Source organism: Hipposideros armiger, unplaced genomic scaffold, assembly GCF_001890085.2.
Source record: "Hipposideros armiger isolate ML-2016 unplaced genomic scaffold, ASM189008v1 scaffold_191, whole genome shotgun sequence".
Taxonomy (NCBI): domain Eukaryota; kingdom Metazoa; phylum Chordata; class Mammalia; order Chiroptera; family Hipposideridae; genus Hipposideros; species Hipposideros armiger.
In genome coordinates, this window is record NW_017731541.1 from 1,481,090 (window position 1) to 1,499,182 (window position 18,093).

Sequence of the window (18,093 nt, forward strand, 5' to 3'; positions counted from 1 at the left end):
CCCCCCCACCCCCGTCTCCTCCCAGACCCCAGGAAGGAGGGCTCTGCAGTATTTAAGGTCTCCTGACTCTATCCAGGTCTCTAATCCTGGATATAACTCACTGGGAGAGGTAACGCACTGATGGAAATTCAGAACCAGGGACCAGTGACTCCAAACAAAGACCAGGTTTGGCTGCAAAGAAGGCGGCAGCTGTCACTTGGAGAGGAGGCCTGGAGGTCAGAGGTTAGGCACCGCCAACCATTACACAACTGCACAGCTTTCCATGGCTTTGTGTGTCAGGAACGCTAGTGAGAGGTGGGGGGGCTCCTGCCAGTGTAATTACTGTGGCTCAGAGAAGGAGCTGACTATTTCAAGTTGGTGAAATTCTAAGTATGGAGAAATGTGATTCCACAAACACGCCGTTTAGTAAATGACGGCATAGCGTTTCCTGTGCCACTAACGCTACGGTCCAGCCTTGCTTTCATCTCAGCCCGAGGTTCTCCCAAAGTTACTAACCTATTGATTTGAAGCACAACCTGTGGTGCCTGTCAAAAATAAAAAGCTGTCAATACTTCTGTAATGGATGTGTGGTTGTCTTATGGGACCTCCTGACCCAGGTGCCAGGCTGTTCCAGGGACCCCCCTCTCCCCTCCCTGGGAGAAAGCCAGTGAGTCCAAGTCAGTGCGCCGGCCCTGGTCACTCAGGGCTGCATAACTGCCCAAAGGCACAGCGTTTAATGAAACAGAAGAGCAGAGCAGTTTTATATGTGACGCAGAAGGAGAGGAATGGGGGCCGCCCTGTTCACGAAGCGTGTCTGCACAGCCGGCCGTTTCCTTCTCCTCCCCCGCTGCTCCAGCATCCACGCTCGGGCCCATTTCCGCGAGGGTGAGGGGGCCTGTCCGCCTGACAAGGCAAGACAGCTGCCCTTTTAGATGTGAAGTCCCACATTTTCCACTCACAACTCGCCCGTCTATCCTCTGGGTCCCCTCCCTTGTGACAAGGAAAAGGAACAGAGACCAACACGCCTACATGTGTTAATGTAAATGTTGGCTTGTTAGAATCACCAGCAAGTAGCCCCTTAACCTACTTGATACATCGCCTGCTTTGCTTCACAAAACATCTCTACTAAATAGTGGTGGGTACTCAACGCAGAATTATAATCACAGATGATTTGCAAAACCATTTTAGGTCAATGTCCTGTGGACTGGAAAGGTCTCGTAAAAGACAGGGACATTTCAAGTGATCGTTGCATCCGCTTCACCTCAAGGGTAAGGTCTGTGGTAAGTGGGACTTGCTGTCCACAAATTCCTTGAAGGAAATGTAGCCCAGTGAAAATGTGCCTTTACCAAATTGTGGGTGTGTGAGATTAAAAACGGAAGAGCTGCAGAATCGCTCTCTGGAAAAAGAAAGAAAAAAACAAAACCAGTGACAGAGTTTGGGAATGGTATTCCTATCCAGAGACTGATCCCAAGTGGCCCATACGGGATGAGGTCACCTCCCAGCTCCTCCAGACGCTGCCAAAAGACGGAGGAGTCCAGATGTCGGGCCCCCGACAGAAACCCCACAGCTGCATGTGATCGGCAAGCAGACGCTCATCGGAGGGCTATGAGTCCTGTCCCCAAACGCCGAGGAGGAGACAAGCTGACACAGGGAGGCCACATTGGCCTGCGTCCACCAATCGGGCCTCTCAAACAGGGGCTGGCAAAACTTTTTCTGTAAAGGGCCAGACACCACTCAAGTGTGCTGACAGGGCCCCAGAGCAGCCACAGATGAGCTGGGAAGGAAGGCGTGTGGCTCTGTTCCAATAAAACTTTATTTACAAAAGCAGGCGGGGAGCGGGATTTGGCCCGCAGGCTGTCCTGTGCCAACTCCTGCCCTACAAGGACAGATTTCAGCCCGAAGGCTCAGGGATACAGATCTGAACTGGAGCCAAGAGGAGCAGCTTGCGAAAGCCTGGGGCCCGGACGGCATTTCTGAAATGGCAGAGCGAGGGTGGGTGCCGCAGTCCCACTCTCCGGGGTCTCTGAAGGGCAGGACCACAAGGACAGACTGCACGGTGTGTTCCTTCTAAACTCAGCAGATAGGTTTTCAATTCAGAAATCAGGGGGAGAAAAATCATAAAAGTAAAAATAAGTTATTTGGAATAAGTGTTTGGAAATTCAACAAGCGTCTTCACAGCCGATGTCAAATCTATACACCGTTGTTTCCTATCTAAAGCACGGTTCAACCTTCTGTTTGGATGTTTGTACCTGAATTCATTTTATTGTCTATTTTCTTGCATTTTTCTGAAGGATAATGAATGTGGCTTTTCTTTACCACAGTCTCATAAAAGGCACGCATAATCCCGTCCTCAAAACCCTGGAGGCTCATGCGGTTGGGAACGAAACATTTCTTGGGCTTGAGGAAGATAACGCAGGGTCCTGGGAACCGAATGTAGCCCAGGCCGAGTCCGATTCGGCTCCGACTGAGCAAAGAAAAACACTTCTCAGTTTGGAGCTTTTCAGATTTTAGAACTGCAGACAACAGGCCGGAGGCCTCTATTTATAACCCCCCCTAAGAACCCTCATTCCTGGCTGACTCCAGCCTAAGCCCCTCCCGCTGGCCAGGCGTTTCCTCCCGCCCGGCCCAGAGCGCTGCCCAGTCCTGCCTGGGCACCACCCCCGCGCAGGGCACTTCCTCGGGAAGGCCTCCCTGCCCTCCTGGCCACTGTCTCCTGCTGCCCTATTTTATTTGCTTTAGAATTATTATCATTATTCCCATGGTCTTATTTGCCAGTTGTCCCATGTCTGCCTCCTCACTAGGACACATGAGCCCCAGGAATTTGTCTGCTTCGCAAAGCTGCCTCCCCAGCACAGGAGCCGCGTCTGGCACCTGGCTGTGCTCAGTCAGTGTCCAAGGAGAGCAAGGTGACAACCCTGGACAGGGCACCTGGGATGTGGCTGGGCATTTCCATGCATTTCCTCCAAGTCCCAACGCAAACACCCCCGCCCCCCGCCCCACCCCCCGCCAGTCGCGGCAGAAAGCGGGATAATTCACAGCACACATCAGTGTGGGTGCCTCTGTGTACATGAACTCCACGTATCAGCGACTCAGCGACTGAGCCTGTGTCCAATCCAAGCCACAGCTATTAGGGGACAGCGAGAACTGGGAGACCACTTGTGTGGTGAAGATCTGAAAAAGACATTCTTCTCTATAAAAACTTGGAGCTATATCTAGTTGCTATATTGCAGATTGCTCAAGACTGGAACTCATTGTAAATCACCCCATTTTCTGAGAAATTCTGGAACTGTCATCTAATTTTCCAGGAATAGAGGCTAAATGCTGCCAAGTGTGGCTGCTGGATTTTTATAAGAGCAAGGCAGTGTCTTCCAGAGCCCCTGACGGGCTTGGCTGAGCGTTTCCTCAGGGCGACAGTATCTCTGAGAATGCCCACCATTTGTCCACAGCTTTCTGGATCCTGCAGAGCGGCTGTGGGCAACTGGGGCGGCAGCGACAGACAGCTGACACGTCCATCAAGTAAGCTGCTGGCTTTAGCAGCTGCGCCTGCCGTCTCTGTGTGGACCAGCAGGAAATAAAAAACACCAGTGGGAGTCAGGGGGAAGTAAGATGGCCTCTGTTGTCACCCTTCCCTGCAGGTCTGCTCTGTCGGCAGCTGAAGATGACTCTACCAAGCTGACTCTCAGAGGGACGCCCCCCGGAAGGCTTTCCTGTAGTTCAGGCAGCAGGCGGGGGAGGGGTGCCTTCTGGGTCCTGACAACTGGCCGGAGCTAAGTGGCCCCGGGAGCACTGGACCCACAGCCCATGGGTGCAGCACAGAGCTCTAATCAATCAATGAGGCACGGCCACTACGCATTCTTTATGAACAAGGACCCGATCACGCAGGAGGCAGAGGGCAGAGCCTGGAGCCCAGCTCACCCACTGCCCAGGCCCGTGAGTCCCCAGTCAACATCACAGGCCTGCTCGAGTTCTAGCCCTTTTTTCTGGATTGAAGCCAACTTGAGCTTTGTCTCGAATTCAAGGGAGACAATGAACAGCCGTCCTCACCTCCAGCCTTCCTGCGAAGGTTGGTTTCACTGGGACACCAAATAAGTTACAAACTTGTCCTTCTGCAGCCGCCACGTTACAGGCAAAATCTGATCACTGCAGCTACAAAGAGACTTCGCAGGTTAAGGGAGGGAAAAGCAAGTTCCGGGAAGAATGACAGTGGGTCAGGGGTACAGCACGCGGGAAAACCTCATCCGGGAAGCCACCTGGGAGACGGAGGCCGACAGCAGGCAGTGCGCGGACTGTCGATGGTGAAGGGCTGACAAGGACAAACCAAGGTCCACTTGCCAAGCCCAAGGCCGCAAAGACCCTTCCTTCCAGCAGAGCCCACTGCACCGTACGGTGACATTCAAAGTTAAAATCTGCTTCAGAAGGACAAGGAAGCTGCCCGGCAGCCCATGAAGAAGCCTCAAGGAACGTGAAGGCACGGAGATGAACTTGCACCCCGATGAAGCCCACCCCGATGCTCTTGGCGGGGTCGGGGGAAAGCGCTCCACCTACAAAAGGCACGTGACCATGAAGCCAAGAAGCCACCGCTAAGAAGCCCGTTCCTGGCCATGCCCTTGCCCTTACAGAAGCTCTGATCTCCACTCGACCACCCTCATGTTCACCAGCATTCCAACTCGCCCTCTGGAGTTTCAGGGCCCACCCTGCCGGCAAGTCTGCACTACCAGGAAAACAGTTTAGGAAGGGGTGGCATCGTCAAAGGGGAACGATGCAGAGAGCTTCCGAAGCGAAGCAAGGACCCTGTGCAGCGTGCGTGCCTTCGGGCACCGTGGGATGCCAGCGGCCCCAGCCGAGCATCTGGTGACCTGCCCGCAATGGGATGGTTCAAGGTTATGAATTGCATGTGTGCCGTGGCCCTTGACCAGCGGCACTTGCCAGAGTCAGACATCCATGCTCGCCCATACCTGGTAGTACGGACGGTGCAAAAAGGAATCTGGGCAGCCAGCTAAAGCCATGGGTTCCTTCTGGCCTTCTTCAAATTACACTTACTGCGTTGCAGCACCTGGAATAAAGACAGACTGTGAGAAGCCACGCCCGAGGCAACACGCACGGCTCGCAACTGGCTCAGGAGCAACGGGCCCCTGGGTCGCCCTGGACACACGCAGAGGTGTGGGCAGGATGTCTGCTCAGGTGGAAGCACGCGGCTATTCTACCAACGCAAGGAGACTGTCACCAGCAGCACCACTGAGACGCCCTGTGTGGTTGCAGGCTCTGTGGGGTAGAGGAGCTCTCAGAGGGGCCGGGGTGACCTCGACCCACTGAAATGAACCCCCATGTCCTCTGGACCCTTTTCTCATAACAGCTATGAACACCCTGAGGACTCCATCACACTGTGGGGAATGCGAATGGAGCCCAATTCCAGAAAAGCGCCGAGCGTCGTCGGGGTCCTGTAGGTACCACCTGCGTAGAAGCCGGCTCTCCCGGCCACCGTGCTCAGTGGGCAGCAAACCACGACGGCGACTCAACACTCCCCCACAGGCCACGTTGGAGCACAGCATTCACGGGACACTACCCCCCGCCCACCCCGTGAGCGGACGTGCCGCCCCCAGCATTAGAGGGCACATCCAGCTCCTACAACGAGCTCCCAACAAGCAGGAAACAGAGACCCCGTCTTTCTCTTCTGCTTTTTTCTTTGCTTTTTTTTAATCTACTGTGGCACGAAGCACATGCCTGATGCATACAGTGTAGTCCGGAAGCGACTGGAGCGGACTTGTCTGACAAGGCCCCGCCCTGCTGACATGGTGGCACCAAGGGACAATTATAATGACAGCATAGCCTGGGCTGGGGATGGGCCAGCCTTGGCCTCTGAACACAACAAAGTGCAACGCCAGGTAACTGACCTGCGAGAGAATACCGACAACGTGAACTCGAGGATACGCTTTCCTGCTAAACCTTAGAAAGTAGAGTTTCATCCCCATGAGGACAGAAGGCTGTTGGGAGTCACACTTTGGAACGCAGTTGGTGGATTCCGGGAAGAGAGAGGGACCAGAGATAATGTCAAAAGACCCAGAAACCATCGGAGATTAAAAACATTTTCAGGAAGAGCAGCAACAGGAACTATCATCTCCATCATAATCCCAGAGGGGCTGGGGACCCTCAACTCCTGTCCGGCTCAGAGACCCTGAACAAGCTGTAATCCCTGGCCACATGAGGCTTTCTCGGGCCTTTGTACCTATAGGTGCTGTCCCAGCTCTGACACCGGCTATCACTTACTACCCTTTAGGCCTGAGCTTGGGGGGTCACCTCCTCCAGGAAGGCCCCGCAGACTGCCCCTCACCAACCACCACCCCCTAAGGCGGCTCAATCAGTGTCCACTCTGGGCTCCCAGGCCACACGGTGGGCTTCCATCCATCCTTCCACCTGCCACACCAAGTTGTAAATCCTTCTTGGCCTCACTCCGCCTAAATAAGCTGTGAGCTCACAGGTAGCAGAGGCTCTCAGCGCCCCCGCCAAGCCTGATTTTCAGTAACCGCCGATGAAGAGCCACTCCCAGCTTACTGGGCTCTCCGTATCGGATCCACACGGGGCAGCTTTCGCAACGGGGGCTCCGCCGGTCATCAGGGTGGAGACAAAACAGCTCCCCGAGGGCCACCCACCACGCCCAGGGGCTGCCTCGCTGGAACCCCCCCTCAGTACAGGCCCGGCGACAGGGGGACATCCCCATGGGGGGAGGCACAGTCACCTCTGAGGCTGCGTTTCAGGGCAGCGAGGACAGCCATCGGGAAGAACCACATAGCGAGGGCACAGGGAAAAGCAGCTCCGAAACCTTCCCGTTCTCCCCCCGGGGCGTGGAGGGCTATTCCCTGAAGTACTTTTATGAAAACAATAAGAGAGATTTAGAAAGTGGGTTGTTTCTCTCAATGAAAGAAAGGCAACCCAGGGAAAAGGAGAAGAGAAGAAAAACTACAGGGAAGAAACAGCCCAAGACAAAACGAACGGTCCCCTGGGAGTATCCAAACGGCAGAAAACTAAATCCACGGGGCAGACATTCCAGGAACACTGAAAATAGCCCGTGAAGAGAATGACTGAAATGCAGCAGTAAACGGTAACGCGAGGCCAGGACAGCGAGACGCGGAGAACAAAGGTCAGCTGCAAAGGGAACCCAGGTTTCCGACCTGAAAAAGACCAGAAATTGTCACGGGACAAGGCTCCTCGCATTTCAGACATCTTTAGCAAAGTCTGGTTACAGTCTGATATTTTTAGAATTCAGAAATAAAAGCCTCCCAGAGGAAAAATGAAAGACTGGGGGAGACATAAAATGAGAGATATTAATCCCACCAACAAAATAGCAAAAAAAAAAAATCAAGATAAGACCTGGTTATGGGCAGAACTGTGTTCCCCCCGCCAGCCCCCCAAAAAAATTCATTTGCTGAAACTCTAACACGCAATACCTCAGAATTTGGAGGCAGGGTCTTTTAAAGAGGTAATTACGTTAAAATGAGGTGTTTGTGTGGGTCCTCACCCACTAGAAGAGGGTGTTACACACACAGCGGGAGACCATGCAGTGACACGGGGAGAAGGAAGCCAGCCACACCGAGGAGGAAGGCCTCGAAAATCCTGCCAACACCCCAATCTCAGACTTCTAGCCTCCAGAACTGCGGGAGAATCCACGTCGTTTGAGCCCCCCACTCTGGGGCACTTTGTGACAGTGGTCCTAGAAAACTGAAACAGACCCCAAATATTAAAACACTGCTCAATTGTTGGTATAGCTAAAAGGAATAGAAGCATCGTAAATCTGTACCATTTACCACGAACCAATTATGTTTTTTTGCAAGCGTCTCTCTAGGATACTTTAAATCACCACCATAAACACAAAAAGAACAGCTCAGAACAGGGCGCTGGGCTAACAAGGGCCAGTGATGAGACATGGAGGTGCAAACAAGGGGATGGGGGTGCTCCAGGCTGGAGCTGCCGCCCCCTAACTCGGGGCAGGGCCGCGGCTGGTAACCTCCCCCCAGCCTCCTGCAAGCCCCCAGGCCTTCCAACTTCTCCGGCCTGTAAGTCAACCTTGCCCCGTAATATTCAGTGTCATGTGTCGACTTGTCCAGGCTCTGCAGCCAGCCACTAACCAAACATCAAGCTGGGGGTTGCTCAGAAGGTATTTCGCAGCAGTGGCTAAGAACTGCAATCACCTGACTTGACGTAAAGGCGGTTTCCCCCCAGACAGTGGTGGGCCTCATCCAATCAGATGAAGGCCTAGAGAGCAAAGACTCGGGTTTCCCGGAGAAGACAGGGCTCTGCCTCCAGACTGCAGCGAACCCCTGCCTGAGTTCCCAGGCTGCCGGCCTGCCCTGCCGAGTTCACTTGCCAGCCCCCAGAGTCGCGTGAGCCAATTCCTTACAATAACCCTCTTTATGTATACACAGACAGGCTCTGCTTCACTGGAGAGCCCTGACTGATCTGCCCACCCAACCCACTGCTGCCAGATCCCAGGGCCACACCGTGACGCCTCTCAGAGGCCTCCCCACTGCCACGTGGGTCTGATGGCTCTCCACGGACCACCTTCCAGCCTTTCCAAACAGTGCCCCACCTTCTACCCTAACTACAGCCTTAGCTCCCCCTCCACCCACATCCCTGAGGGCCTGGGGGAGGGGTCAGTGTTTCCTGGCTCCCTCTTGATGCCAAAGAGAACAGTTCGTCCGGTCCTGCAGGACCCTCTCTGCGCCCCCCTCACCCCCCCACCAGACAGCCCCCACCATGCCTCCTACGGCCGCCACGTCCACTTTCTCCCTGCCTCGCTCTGAGCCAGCCTACTGCCTGCGCTCTGGAACTCTTGGGTGTGTTCAATCTATGGAAACATGCTGTTATTTTCCCTCGAAGTTTCAAATGTAATGAGTGTTAAGAGTACCAAAAATATCAATTAAATATGCCAATTTTATTATCTAAACACCACCTTTGAAAGTGCCAAATTTGGCAAATCTCATTTGCCAAATGAGATTGCTGCTTAGCCAGAAAAATACACGTCTCAGAGCTCTGTTGAGTAGGTTCCTTTGGGACAAGTAAACTACAGTCAGACACAGCAGGAGGATTGGATTAACTCTGGTCTGTAACAAAATGCAGCAGCGCAAAGCTACCATCATGCTCTCTGGTGAAAGATGGAACGCTCTCCCCCGAAGGCAAGGATGCTAGCTTCTGACACTTCTAGTCAACAAAGTTTATTATTGGAAGCTCTAGCCAGATCAATCAGGCAAGAAAAAAATAATAAAAAGCCTTCAAATTGGAAAGAAAGAACTCAAATTATCTTTGTTCACAGATAACATGTCTTATCTGTAGAAAACTCTAAAAATGGCAAAGACGCAACTAGAGCTAATGAGTAAATTCAGCAAAGTTATAGGACAAAAAGTCAACACACAAAAATCAGTTGTTTGTAACACACTAATGATGAAAAATCTGAAAAGGAAATAAAAAAAAACACCTCCGTTTAAAGTAGCATCAAAAATAATAAAATAATTACAAAAACAACCAAGGAGGTGCACAGAAAACTACAAAACGCGGTTATAAGAATAAACAGAAGCTAAAAATAAGGAAAACGTCCAGTTTCACAGATTGGAAGACTTAATATGTTATGCTGACAATACTTCCCAAATCCATCTGCAGATTCAATGCCGTGTAGTTCCTATCAAAGCCCCACCAGCGTCTGTTGCAGAAATAGATAAAAACCTTTCTAAAATTCATAAGGATTCTCATGGGACCCGAATAGCCAAAAGGATTTTGAAAAAGAAGAATGAAGTTGAAGGACATACACTTCCTGACTTCAAAACTTACTCTAGAGCTATGGTAACAAAGATAGTGAGAGCCCAGAAATAAACCCTCCCAAACACGGTGGATTGATTTTCAACAAGGGCGCCAAGACCATTCAATGGAAAAAGGACAGTCTTTCAACAAATGGTTCTGGGAAAACTGGATATCTACATGCGACATAATGAAGTTGGACACTTACCTTAGGCTACAAACAAAAATGAATTTAAAATGTATCAAACATCTAAATGTAAGAGCTAAAACTATAAAACTCTTGTAAGAAAACATAGGAAAAAAAAATGTCATGGCAGTGGATTGTACAGTGATTTCCAGAATATGACACCAGAGACACAAGCAGCAAAAGAAAAAAAAAAAAAAAAAGATAAAATGGACTTCACCAAAATTAAAAACCTCTGTACATCGAATGACACTATCAAGAAAGTAAAAAGATTACTCACAGGAAATACAAAAGAGTTGCGAATCATATATCTGGTAAGGGATTAATATCCAGAATACATAAAGAACTCCTACAACTCAACAATGACAACAACAAAAAAAACACAACAAAATCCAAAAATGGACAAAGGTTTTGACTAGACATTTCTCCAAAGATAACATGCACATGACAAGATGCTCAACGTCACTGTCATTAGGGAACTGCAAAGCTAACCACAGCGAGAGACCACAGAAAACAGCATGTGTCCGGGGGTGGGGGGTGGGGGAGTCAAAAGCAGGGACTCAAATACTTGTCCACTCATGTCCATAGCAGCATTATTCACAACAGCCAAAAGGCGCAAACAACCCACGTGACCACTGACGGATGAATGGATAAGCAAAATGGAGTATACACATATAATGACGAGAGCTCAGCATTGAAAATCATGAAGCTTTGACAGATGCTACAATATGGATGAACTTTGAAGGCGTTATCTTAAGTGAAATAAGTCACAAAAGGACATATATGATCCCACTTCTATGCGGTATAATTAAACACAATGTTTAAGATGTACAGGATTTCTCTAGGGGGTGATGAAAAAAAAAAATCCCAGACAGGGCAGCGGTCACACAACGCTGTGGATGTACTTAACTTCACTGAACTGTATGCTTAAAACTGGTTACAATTTAAAATTGGCAAATTTCATATTTTGTTTATTTTATCCTAATAAAAAAATACCCAAAAGTTGCCTATTCAGTGATCTGCCTTTAACAAAATCAACTTTCGCTAAATTTCTTAACGCAACCATGCGGTTCAGCAGAATTTCTTAGGAGGCTAAAGCTTGGAGATGTACACAGCAGTGGTTCCAGAGATCACTGACGTACCGTCAAACTTATTTTTCTTTAAAGAACACCATCATCATTTCTGCTTGGAACTTGTTTACATGTTTTCCATTTTTATTTACCTGGACCAGCCAGGCCGTCTTGGTTCTGTGACTCTACGTGACCTCGGTGTCTGGGAGGTAAAACGGAACTCATACAGCAAGCCCTCCCTCTGTTCATGGCTGGCCACGCAGAGCTGGCAGAGATAAAGACACTGTCATCATCTGTGCCCTCCTGGAGACGGGAAAACCCACACTGACCCTGGACAACAAGCCTCACATCTACGTGTCGTACAATGGTCCAGATGTGATGACAGACTGTGCTCCTCTAAAGAAAGAGATTCCTTTTGAAGTCATCAGCTAATTTCTCAAAACAATGGTGTGCCCCATACAGATACTGAGGAAGAGCTTCCTAAGCAGGTGGATACAGTGAAGCTTCAAAGCTATAACGATAAAAGGCTTTCTCATTAACAGTTGTAGAATGATGGCAAAACCGTGTCAATTTGTCCTTTTTCTTCTTTTGATTAAAGGGGGCTCATTGACAAGTTCAGCTCGCTGTGTGGCTTTCCCACGTCCTTTAGACTGTGCAAGTATGCCTGTGCAAGAATGCCATTATAAATAATGTATCAGAGTCTGCCCGTTTTAATTGAGTTTTGAACGTACGATAAAAATTTAAATATTTTTCACCACAGTTGGCACTTTTTTCCTTCATACAACTATAGGGCAGGAAAAATAATCCAAGCAAAGTCAAAAGTTTGCTGATTCTAGAGTCAACATTTTTCTTAACAATGTCAATATTTACACTTCTGGATCCAGAAACTGAACTCGCACGTGTCTTTGTTCTTTTCATTTCATGTTTATTTATTTTTTTTCCATTTTAAGGGCAATTTGTACTAGTCAAGCTAAAATGATACAATTGTCATAAACTTAACAAATGTTACAATAGGCAACACTTTTTCTGAGAAGCACACTGGGCGTTCCTAACTGACGTTCTGGAGACTGGCAGGCAGCAGGTGACATTTGTACGCCTGTCACAGCACCACCACCTCCAGTTATGTGTATGGTCGATTACACTGTCCCGCGTTCCCTCTCCCACCAGGATGACTTTGTACTCTAGACACATGAGCTTTGCTGCTGGCCGGCGCACTCACTGGCCCCCGGGTTCATCTCATGATGCGCCTGACGCTTCACAATTGACAGTGGGCTCAGGGCGTGCGAAGGACCCTGCGGTCCACTCTCATAGTTCCTCTTCTGCTCTATATCCTTATCAAAACACACTTTTCATGACCTAGTAACTTGCTTTCAAGGCATGACGATAGGTAGCAACCCACATTTGAGAATAAGGTCAGGTTTGGGTGTGTGATTCGCGCCCCGCCTCCGAGCTCACCAGCTGTCCTCTGCACACCCACACACCCTCCAGGGTACAGGGACTGCTGCCACTGGCCCAGCTGCTGCCACCCATCACCCACGCCTGCCGGATTCCCGCTCTTTTTGGCGGAGGGTCAGCGGGACGCCCCAGGCCTGGTACACACCCGAGCTTCGTGCCCACCTCCTCCTGACCCACTCCTAGAAAAGCGCAACTGCTCTGCTTAAGGCCACCAGCCACTTCCAGAGCCCCCTCGAGTCACAAACTGTGCTAAATGGACACTTTCTATTTTTATTTAACCAGAAACCCAAAATGTGTATCTAATGCCGCTTGCAAACACAACTACAAATGCGACTAAAAAGTCTCCTTAGGAAGTTTACTGAGTCCTCTCCAGAATGTCTGTTTCATTCTCTCCTCTTTCCCCAAACTCTCAGATGATAGCCACCCGCTTGCTGCCGCGGCCCGTCAGCACCCACGGTGCGCCTGTCACCCTGTCATCTCCGACATCAACCTTATTTCACGCGTTAGATAGGTACTAAACCCTTCTGGTTCAAGAACTTGGTCTTGTTCCCTGCTACACCCAGAAGAGCACATAGTAGGGATGCAAGAGGGATCTGCAAACAAGTAAGACTTAGTAACTAATATAGCTGTTGATGGGCAGGTTAAAGCATAAAATTGCGTTTAAAAATTAAATATTGTGGTAATCATTTCATAATATGTTTGTCATTATGCTGTATACCTTAATATAGTGCTGTATGTCAATTATACTTCAATGTCACTAAAAAATATTAGCTTTTTTTTTAAAAGATAAAGCACCAAAAATTAACATAAAACAGAGAAGTTTTGAGTCTTCGAATAAATCATTGCAGGATTTTTAAAATAAAAAAAGCTGTACCTTCCATAAAAGGCAGAAGGTCCTGGTCCTTATTAGGAAAAATATAATTGAGCAAATTTCATGATATATTAACATAATCACTTGTAGAATTGAAAACAGATATTTGCATTCTAAATCATAATGAAAGGCTAAAAAAAATTAATAATGCTTTAAACAGTGAAGGGAAAATGGAAAACAGACAGAGGAAGGAGCATTCTAAACAGAAACAACTGACTCAGAGGCTGATGACATGTAGCAATGGATGTCAACTGTCCCGTTCCCTTCTGTTCAAAATAATATTAAAAAATATTCCAACAGAAAAAAAAAATTGCCCAATGCAAACTGAAAAAGAAAAACTTTAAAAGGACAGCTAGAGACAGGGCAGGGACAGAATGGGCGAAGACCTAAGAACAAAGCGCAGAAACCAATGACAAAGGGGTGGCGGCAATGACCGTAAAGCGTCATCTAGGGCAGACACACTAATCCACATTTTTTACAGCGGAAATCCATTGATAAAAATGTAATCAGTGAAGAACGAAAAACAGTAGTAGCTCTTTATCCTCTAAATAACAAAGCAACGATAGAAATGAATCTTAACTGATAAGAATGAATGTCATACTTCAATAAAACTTTTACATAAAAGTAAATGAACACACAGAACCTCGAAGGAGAGAGTGAGAAAACTGTAGTTGGAAACTTCTGTTTATCACTTAGGGCAAAGGAAGGAATCAAACTGAGGTAAAAAGACTGCATAATACTACACATGATGAGGCTGCAGTCACAGACTTTGTGAAAAGTTGTCATTGGCAAACATTTATAAACGCCTTTGAAATTATTATTTTATAAACTACTAAGCCACAGAGAATATCAGTCCATTTTGCTAACACCTAAAGATCTCTGGGGCCACAGAAACACCGGGGCTGGCCTCCCGCCGCCAGCCGGCGTGAAGACACATACCAGACGCGACGCCACAAGGCCCAGGGCTCACACAGGGACCGTCATCCACCACGCCAGCAGGCCCCGTGCTAGAACCAAACACAACACAGCTAGAAATTAGGAGCGTGTGCACAAAAAACAACGAGAACTCAGCCACTTGAAAATTAAAAACAAGCTCTGGCCTACATAACTGGCCCAAGGAGGAAATTAATACAAGCGTCGTCTCTGGACAATTAGGACAATGAACAGCGTCACGTGTCAAGACAGACAGAAGGAAGGAAGAGAAGCAACAGGAGGAAAAGTAATGCGTGATCTTTGCACCATCTACAAAAAAAAAAAAAGAAATTAAATGAGCAAGGCAAATCCATCCTCAAACCAGAAGGAGGGGAATCCGGTCGAAAACAAATCAGAAAGCAAAACATAACAGGATTTATGAAAACCCAAGAAAGATGAATAAAAGGAAAATCTCTTACAAATAAAAACACCCACCAATACATAAAATTTTAACAAAAATAAAGGAATATAATGATTTTTTAAATCGTATAGTCATTTTATGGAGAATCGTAAAGAAATAAATTTGGTAACTTCAATGAAATTATAACTTTTATTGAAGATATGTACCCAAATCAGAATAAACTAAAAAAACAAACAAAAAAACGTTAAGAGAGAAAGCCCTGGAGATGACATAGCGTAAGACCCACCCTCCTTCCACTCCCCAGTATAAAGGAAGCCATGGGCTTAGGGGGAAAATATTGGTTTCCAAGTCCTCGGTAGGCCAGGCATTGGACAAGCACACATATGTATCTGTGTGCACACACGCACACGCACACACGCACGAGTGACCGCTGGTATCACTCCCCTTGTTTACAAGTGCAAAATGGGGGGCATCAGTCAAGGTCCCAGGGCTGCCATGGGAGGCCCTCAGGAGGTGACAGGCCGTCCAGAAGTGCAGGCTCTGACCAGAACCCTCCGGTCCTGCCGTTTGCAAACGATGGTCCCGGGACAGACAGCAGCTGGGACCGCGCTGAAATGCCAGCCGTGCAGCCCAGGCCCTACCCCCACTCACTCAGGAGCTGTGGGGCAGGGCGCGCGACCAGGGGGTGCTGGAGGAGCCCTCGGGCGGGGGGTTCTACCACATGCTGCCCGGTGAGAACCTCACTGACTTCGTCCTGACCACCGGGCTGCACATCCGGTGGGGGGTTTGGGGTTGGTTAAAACTCCAGGTGCCCAGGCTGCACCCCACACCAGAGAAAATAAAATCTCTAAAAGAGCATTTGGGGCCCCCCAATTCCTCAGCTGTGTCCAAAGCTAAGAACCACAGCTCTAATTGCTTTTCTTTACAATTATTATTCCCTTTTTTATGGTGAAAAATGGGATAAAATTACAATAAAGCTTTGAAGGAAGCACCCCTCACTTTCTGGGGGCTGGGTAGGGGGAACCTCCAACTCCTAAGCCGTCTAAAGTAAGAAATGTCATCGGCTACTCAAATGCCAGGCCTGAGCTCCATCCTGGGGGCTGCGGCTGGCATGCTTGCTGCCAGTTAGAAATCCATTCCCGTTCCCGTGCAGATAAAGGACTCCCTGTCAGCACACCAGCTCGGTCCTTCCTCCACAGGCTTCGCAGGAGGGGGCAAGGTGCGGCGACTTCACTGTCAGTGACCTGCAGCCCACAGTGACCTCGCCATTCAAACTGTGTGTGTGTAGGGTCTGCACTGGACCTCTGCTTTTCACATTCTCAGTATTTTCTGAGAGACTTGACTGGAATGTTCTATTCACATATCAACAGCTGACTGCAACTTCATGACGGCCACGCTCCTTGTCTATTTGTTTATTCATCTGTGCGAAGCATCCAGTGCTCTCAGCAACCCATGTGGAACACTGGTACTGTCCCCACTCAGGGGCCTGGACACTGCGAGTGGAAGGGACTTGCCTGTGGTCACCCACGCCGGTCAGTTGTGTGGCCAGTCCTAGAGCCCAGGTCCTGAGCTAAGGGGCAGCTCCCAGGAATGGGATTTGGTTTGTGGAACCCAGCTGAGGCCAATGGTACATCCATCTTGCATTCTTAGCTCCCCTGACCACGCAGGCTCCGGGGCCTGAGAGCGGGCCCCGCATGTCCGCAGCGGTCAGGACGCGGGCACAGAGGGCATGTGTCGCAAAGGACAGGAATGCTGATCGGCTCCTCGAGGCCCCTGGAAGGAATGACCCAACTCACTTGAGATAAGCATCGCCGGACAAAGTCAGTAAACACACCTGGGCAAGGACGGCCGCAGAGAACAGCCGAGGCTCCCCGCAGACAGGCAGAGCGGCCGCACGTCCTCCATCATAAAAGCATTACCAGGGTAAACAACACTGGCCTTTGCTCCTGCACACAGGCTCAGGGGATCGGCTCGGACGTCACCAGGAGCGCGTTCCACGTCCCCATTTGCAGATGCAGTAAGGAGACCCCTCTCATGGTGAGGGGACGTGTGCAGGTGACAAGACAAACCCCACATTCACGCACCGAACCCTAGACGACTTTGAAACCTGTGAGTGTGACTGTCCCAATATCACAAAGGAGGCCGCAGGCTCTGAGGTGTTGCATAACCTGCAGGGTCACAGGGCGAACCCAAGGCCTCTCGGAGCCAGTGCAGGCCAGCAGGCCTGAGCCCGAGAAGAGGAGGGTCCAGACGAGCAGGTCCTCCCCACATGGGGCCAGGGGACACTGGGGGGTGGGGGAAGGATGAGGAAGGAAGAAAACACATGATCATTCTCCATTTAAAATGGGGATTACTTACCCTTAGGCCTAAACTTGGGGTCCTTTCACAAGAATGTATTTTCCCTGGTAGACATTTTGTAATTAAAGTTTTGTTTTCGCTATTGGTATCATGACTTATGATAATCCTTGATTCTTGAGTTTTATGAATAATTACAAATGCCTCTGGGTGCCTTCCAAGGGGTAGGGCTTTGTACATGCAAACGATAAAAAGAGAAACAAAAAGTAAGAGACTCTGCCAATTAAGTCAAAAAGGGGGAGGCTGCCACGATGCCACGATGGCCAAGGACTCCCCCACCGCCCCCCAAGCCATCTTCACGTGGGAGTGAGTGAATTCCACCAACGCAAAGCGCAGCGCCGGGCTTTGCCGTCGCTGCCTGCAAATCTGATCTGAAACTGCTCCGGTTCCAACTTGGTCAGTGAAATGGAGGACGCTCTGGAACGCAGCCCTCGGATTTAAACGCTTTATAAACTAGATACACTCCAGGGCCCTTGCAGCCCACACCCAAATGTACAGCACCAGTCACTACAGTAAAACCCAGCTCGCCGATGAGCAACAACTCGAAAAAAGCCCCAAGGAGGCATATCTAAATGACACTCCCCAGACCCCGGACTGAGGTCACAAAATACTGAAGACAGGGGCAGCGGATCTTTGTCTGTCTTTGCGTGGGTCTCAGAAAGTCTGCAGTCCCCTCCCGTCCCTAACAGCCCCAGGCCCAGTGTTGGAGCTGCAAGAATCTCAGGTCCCTGATGCTTCAGAGAAGGGGGACGTGGGTGCCGAACCCCACACACGCCCTGGGGGCCTGACAGGACGCAGTGACCAGGCTAATCTGCAGGCCGGCTGCTTCCTGCAGAGCTGCTCACAACACAAACCACTCCAGACAACCTGACAGCCTAAAAATACGGGCTGCTTGGACTACAAAACCTCCTGTAGCAGCCCAAACAAGGGGCTCTCTATGCAGGGCCCGAGGTACACGGGGGTGAGGGGCCAGGAGCACAGGGAGGAGGCACAGACGTGGGCAGCAGCATGTCCCGCGGGAGAGCGGGGGAGGGGTGGGAGGACCAGCAGCAGGGCTGCCTTG

The 18,093-nt window shown here is 49.6% G+C and overlaps 1 protein-coding gene across 1 annotated transcript in view; it reads right to left on the minus strand.

The window, feature by feature from the left end:
- The window catches only part of LOC109388354 (growth factor receptor-bound protein 10), a 92,457-nt gene extending 75,853 nt beyond the window's left edge, over positions 1-16,604 (minus strand). Inside the window, exons 1-2 of the mRNA XM_019653012.1 lie at positions 16,510-16,604; positions 4,935-5,032 (exon numbers count right to left, since the gene is read on the minus strand). Of these exons, the coding sequence (XP_019508557.1) occupies positions 4,935-4,985 (51 nt within the window). The 5' untranslated portion in view covers positions 4,986-5,032; positions 16,510-16,604. The remainder of the gene's footprint in view (positions 1-4,934; positions 5,033-16,509) is intronic.
- Between the last annotated feature and the right edge of the window lie 1,489 nt (positions 16,605-18,093).